The sequence below is a fragment of the Brachypodium distachyon genome, chromosome 2 (genome assembly GCF_000005505.3).
Source record: "Brachypodium distachyon strain Bd21 chromosome 2, Brachypodium_distachyon_v3.0, whole genome shotgun sequence".
NCBI classification, from domain to species: domain Eukaryota; kingdom Viridiplantae; phylum Streptophyta; class Magnoliopsida; order Poales; family Poaceae; genus Brachypodium; species Brachypodium distachyon.
In genome coordinates this window covers 18,776,613-18,782,192 of record NC_016132.3, presented here as the reverse complement: position 1 = coordinate 18,782,192, position 5,580 = coordinate 18,776,613, and the positions used below count along the sequence as shown (strand labels likewise).

The 5,580-nt window shown below is 46.9% G+C and overlaps 1 protein-coding gene across 1 annotated transcript; it reads right to left on the bottom strand.

Moving 5' to 3' along the window:
* Positions 1-467: 467 nt before the first annotated feature.
* LOC100837253 (SNF1-related protein kinase regulatory subunit beta-1) lies at positions 468-3,596 on the bottom strand. Its single transcript, XM_003568158.4, has 4 exons — positions 3,143-3,596; positions 1,496-1,680; positions 1,242-1,404; positions 468-1,077 (listed from the first exon to the last, which is right to left on the bottom strand). Exons 1-4 carry the CDS (start codon positions 3,299-3,301, stop codon positions 751-753), a joined length of 834 nt encoding a protein of 277 aa, XP_003568206.1. The 5' UTR covers positions 3,302-3,596; the 3' UTR covers positions 468-750.
* Positions 3,597-5,580: the final 1,984 nt, after the last annotated feature.

Genomic DNA, 5,580 nt, shown 5'->3' with positions numbered 1-5,580 from the left:
GACCATACAACTTGTACTAAATCCACGTCAATTAATATGGAACAAAACAAGTATTATCATATATCAATGCCAAAACTGTCGTCAATGAGCATAGGTGCTCGGCAGAGGAAATTGAACATGCCGAGACTCTGCAAGCACCTGGTTGCTTGAGCTTCATCGTCTCACTGATGCTGTTCAAAACTTCAAATGCCGCTAAAGCCCGGGTCGTCTGTTTTGTTTTTGTACGGTGAACATCCACGTCACATATATGTATATTGGATAGACCAGCTTCATTCCTTGTCTTCTACAGCAAACTGGCATGCACCTCAACTTTATCCGATGAAGACTAAATTTCTGATTCCTCAAATACTATGTGCTCAGCTTCTTTTATACACTGCCGTGGAAAAATAATCATGGGGATAAAGCAAAGTTTGGTTAGCTAAATATAAAGCCAGGTAGGATTTGCTTCCGGTTTCCTGCACATCACAAATCACAAAACAAGGCCACACATTTTTCCAATTATCTCTCGGTTCATTTTCTCAGAGTTAGTCAGGCTGTTGAAACTTCACGCTACAACAAGAACACCTTATTGAAGAAACAAAGAACAAGAAACAAAAAAAAGAGAGGAGTCACAAGCTAAAGGTGCACGAGCAGCATCAGACAACATGGGCTCTTGCATTCCCCTTATGTACATTGCCAGCTACACACTCTTAGTCACTTCCATCAGTCCTAGCCAGACACCAATTCTTTCTTCTTCCGCCCACGGCATCGTCAACTCCTCAACAGCGGTTTGTAGAGCACAAAGTTCACATACTTGGACTGGAACCTGTGGGTGACACCAAGGGCGAGCAGGGACTGTGACCCCCACCCTTTCTCGATGAACAGATGGTCGAGGACGACGTGTTGTGGCTTGGGTTTTGGAGCATGTTGATCTGCGTTATCAGCGCCACCAAGGACAGACATCAGAAGCTGAGGTGGGAGGGCAGGTGGCTCCTTCGCGAACTCCTCATCGGCTGGGAACTGCAGATCGTAGCTGTGTTCAGGTGATGGAGGTGCATCAAATTCAGCCACGCTGTCTAGACTCTCCGGAACATAATCCTGCTCAAAACAGAGTTGTTTCAGGAGAAACCAAAAACCACTAGTCTGGAGCATCCTCTAGAGAAGGCTAGAGGAGCAGAATTGCACATTTTCCTTTTTTATGTCTTTCCCATTTAGGCGTTCACTAATTCTATAGCTGAAATCGACATATAATCCTTACTGACATGGACATCAAGGAGGTTGGCCACCTGCCCTCTCTCATCAGTCACATGAGGTAGTTCGGGAACATATCTCGGTTGCCCCTCGACAATGATCCTGTAATGATATACTCCAGATGGCAGAACTAACAAGATGGCGTGATCTTTTCCAGACCTCTGTAATGCCTTCCTGAAAGTAATCACAAGGAATTTTGGTATTTTAACAACTCATTTTCAAAATTGGACAAAACATTAAACAACAGATTATGTAAAGGGTAAACCTTGATGTCCAGTCATCCCATGATCCTTCCACAAGCACCTCATTTCCTCCTTGTCTCCATGTAATCAAAGTTGGAATTCCCTTCTCCTGGGGGTTATCGTTTGTGGGTTCATCCAAGCCATTTGTCCAAGAATGGTTAAAAACAGTTGAAATTTCAGTCAGCCTCTGCAGCGGAGTTACTGGAACCTGCAAGGTGCACTTAACTGTCAGTGAAAGTAGGTCCAAAAATATGACCAATCATGACACTTGATCCAAATGAACACAGAGTTAGCAACATCCTATGATGAAAGATGGCCAAAGATAATAGATTCCAACTTGGCACAATTCAATCTTTAGAGTAACCAGCTAAATGCTCGTGCGTTGCTGTGGATGTTTTGTTTATTGCATGAGTTGTTTAAACACTTGTGTCATCAATTCATCATAGTTCCCAATTTTGTGCAAAATTTAAAATTATCTCAAAATATACATCAGTCAAATCAAGTAATAAAAAATCGTCATACATATGTCTACTACATAGAATCTATGATTATTACGGTAAATAATCTTTTGGCAACTTAAGAGGTAATCTCGGTGAGAGTGAACAGACTGTCACCAACTCAGATCTTTAGGGCCTGTTCATTTTGCAGGAATTTCAAAGGATCTTTATGTTCTTTATTTTCCTGTTGGTTTTGCAGGATTCCCAAATATAGGAAAATAAAGAGCATAAAGATCTAAAGCATGAGCCCAGTCACACATTTCCCAGTATTACATGGTCTGAAGGATCCAGGCTGCAAAATTCAGTCCAATATTATACAGAAGTATGTACTACTGGACGTTTCATTACATTTAAGCAGTACTGAATAAAGTTCTTGCCATCAAATTTTTTTTCAAGGGTTCCTACTCCAATATAGTAGTTTGCGAAGTGAAACACATTTCTTGAGCATGATGCCCAACATAGATTTTCTTGAATGGGGACTAACCTAGAACCAAGTGTTAATAACAGTACAGGTACAGGTACTAACTGCCAACAAAACAAGTACAGGTACTAAAAATTTGGCAATGCGACATAATCATCGAGGAAAACTAAAAGATATTATCAAGTACATACAGTTATGCACCATCTGAGAAAGGAGAACTTGCCCACTGCAACGAACCAAACCGACCCAGATCAGAGCTACCAAATCTGTTTGCAGAATCCAAGTCCAACCAAATCTACCAACAGATTCTAGCTACATACTAAACAGTAACCCAGTTTTTTTCTTTCAAATATCGGGTAAATCTACATGTGGCAGTTAAGCTGTAGATCTCCAAGTTAAAGATTCTGCTACATATTAGTCCTAAAATTGAAGGGTTAAAGGAAACGAATTGACATTTCGAATTTTAATATTTCCAGCATTAACCTTTCTAATGAATTCACTGAAAATTTGTCGAAATTTCAATTTTGTCAGAACTAAGTCGCAACCAATGCTCAGCTAATCACCAAAACACTCAACAAAAGGGATCAAAGGAGAGTGAATTAAATTGAAGCACCAACTGTTAGCAAGAATTGCACGGCCCACAGACGCGATCCATACGAACCAACAACAAAGGAGCAACTTTTATCACGCAAATTCAACAACACTAGATGTGGGTTTCCTTTCTGCCATTTTGGTGTAAAAGAAATCATCACCTGCGGCGCGAAGACGAAGGGAACCGGAGGAGGAAGCTCGCGCATCACGGCGTCCGGCGGCGCCGCAGCCTCGGTCAAGCCCCCACCGGCGGTGCCCCCCAGCTCCAGCGACTCGGCCGAGTGGCCGTTCTCCACCTCCTTCGCGCTCGCGTTCCCCATGCCCGGATCGCCGCCGCCCAGGACTCCTCACCCCCACCGCCCCCCAACTAATTAATCAGCGCCGCCGCCGCCTCCCAAACACCGCCCTAAACAAGAGCTAAAAGCAAAACCAGCAGCCGCAACAGGAGCGCGGAGAGCTACAGCCTACCAGAATGCCGCGCGGGATCGCATCCCGAAGTCGCTGCCGCAAATCTCGCGCGCGTGCTCAGCTCAGGGGCAGCCACCGGGCGCTTCGCCGGAGGCAAGGAGGGGATATAGGATGGCGAAGCACGTGACCCGGAAGGCGCGGTGCCCGTGTCCAAGCCATCTATCTAACTACGCAAATTACCCCCGCCGTTGGATCAGCGGTTCGGGCCATCCAGGCCGCCCAGATGCAGGCCGTGCTGCTTGCAGCGATCGTGGGGTTCGAAATTTACCGTGGTGCCCCCCGTGGGACTATACTAATTCCGGATTGCTTATATTAATTACTCTGATGATGCTTTTGGCCGGCTATTAAGTGGGATCGGATCAAGGGGCGGTCTAAAGAAGTCAATATTTGAGACTTTTGGCGACGTTTCTTCTCGGAGAATTTAGTTTTGAGATAGCGACGTCGAAGAGAAAGTGCGTAATGGATAAGGATTATCGCTAACTTAGTTTTGATCACGCGGTCGCTTTTCGGCATGGGTGTTGTATCTGACGTTGAGAGGTCACGTAGAAGCACCGCCGAACAAACGTGTAAAATTTGTCCCTGTGTTATGCGTATTGCTTAAGCCTTAAGTAGTGCCGGTCAATTTGGTGAGAGGATTGATTTTAACCATGCCAGTAGCTTTCCACACTGTAAATGTGGGAATTTCTTTTAATCCTGGCCTTACACAGGCACACAGCTAAATCATGGATCCGTGGTGACGGCAATTATTGGCGACGGTTTTGTAGTGTTGATCAACAGCTAGTGTGCTAACACCATTTTTTTTTTGCGTGGTGCTAACAACAAATCGACGTTGCCACGTAGTCCTAGGCAAGTATCGTGAGAGAAAGTAGTGTCTCTAATATTTTTATCCCGAAATTAAATTAAATTAAATTTCGAAAGGCCACGAGATCCACGGAGGGACCTTGAACTGCAAGTCTGGCAAGGGAAAGTCCCAAATCAACCAAATGGCACAAGCAGAATCTCTGATTAACAATGAAGCCTCGCGCGAGATAATAGCAGAGAAGGGGTCGTCCGCAGGTGGGTGAACATGGCCACAATGAAGGGAACAGAGGAAGTCTGGGCGCATGCAAGGTACAGGCTACAGGGATGGGTGGGTCGATTTCAGGATTTGGATATGTAGGGCCTTGCTTATCCACTCAACTATCGGTCGCTCGCTTGGGGCCGGGCCAGCCATCGTGCTGATCCTCTGCAAACACGTGCCGGTGCGGTGCCCCTCCCTTGACCTATCTATCTGTAGCCCTGAGCCCCTGTAGGAGAACACTCGCAACGTCCGAAGTCCCGAGGGCTTATACAAGAGCCAATGATTATACTAATTGGAGTAAATTTCGCAAAACCACAATTTTAGGGGTAGTTGTGTCGCTGAACCACAATTAACGAAAAATCTTTCGCAGAACCACATTTTTCGAGTCAAGTTGTTTCAGTCAGCCTGAAACCACGTGGTTTCGCGGTTTTACTTAATTTTTTGAGTAAATATCACAAAACCCGTAGTTTCTGACGAACTGTATCACAGAACTACACCTTTTGGATTTTTTATCACTTAACCCGTATTCTTGGACTAAACCATATCGCAAAACCCTAAATCTCGTTGTCAACGACGCTAATAGGGAAACTGACGGGCGGTGACGGCCTCGCCTCCGACCGGGACGACGAGCGGGCGGCGCGGCTGGGCAGCAGGGCGGCTGGGCGGGGCAGTGGGGCTGCAGGTGCCCGGGCCTGGTTTGGGCTGGGATGCTCCCACCAAGGACGACGCAAGGGAGCAGAACGCTCATAGGAGAAACTCGCCGGCGGCGTCCAATACGGCAGAGCTCTACGAGGGTGGATCCTGGGGGGGGGGGGAATAGGGGGAAAGAAGGAGAAGCTCACCACGAACTCGTAGGCGGGTCGGTCGGGGAAGAGGAAGCCGGTTGAGGCGAGTCGACGGCGAGGCGCGACCGGCGGAGGAGGAGCTCGGTGCGAGGGCGCTCGGGACAGCCGGGGATGAGGACGAGTGCGTCAGAGGGATCTTGGGGACGTCACACAGCTTTTGCTGGCGTCATCTTGGCGCGGGAGTTTGCAATCAGGTGGATTGGTGCGGGCGGCGCTCCACTGGTCT

Excerpts from the sequence above, each read along its gene's own strand:
- LOC100837253 (XM_003568158.4), bottom strand. The coding sequence starts at position 3,301 with ATGGGGAACGCGAGCGCGAAGGAGGTGGAGAACGGCCACTCGGCCGAG. Across the intron at positions 1,681-3,142 it reads CCTTCGTCTTCGCGCCGCAG|GTTCCAGTAACTCCGCTGCA; the intron begins GTGATGATTTCT and ends TGCACCTTGCAG. Across the intron at positions 1,405-1,495 it reads TGGGATGACTGGACATCAAG|GAAGGCATTACAGAGGTCTG; the intron begins GTTTACCCTTTA and ends GATTACTTTCAG.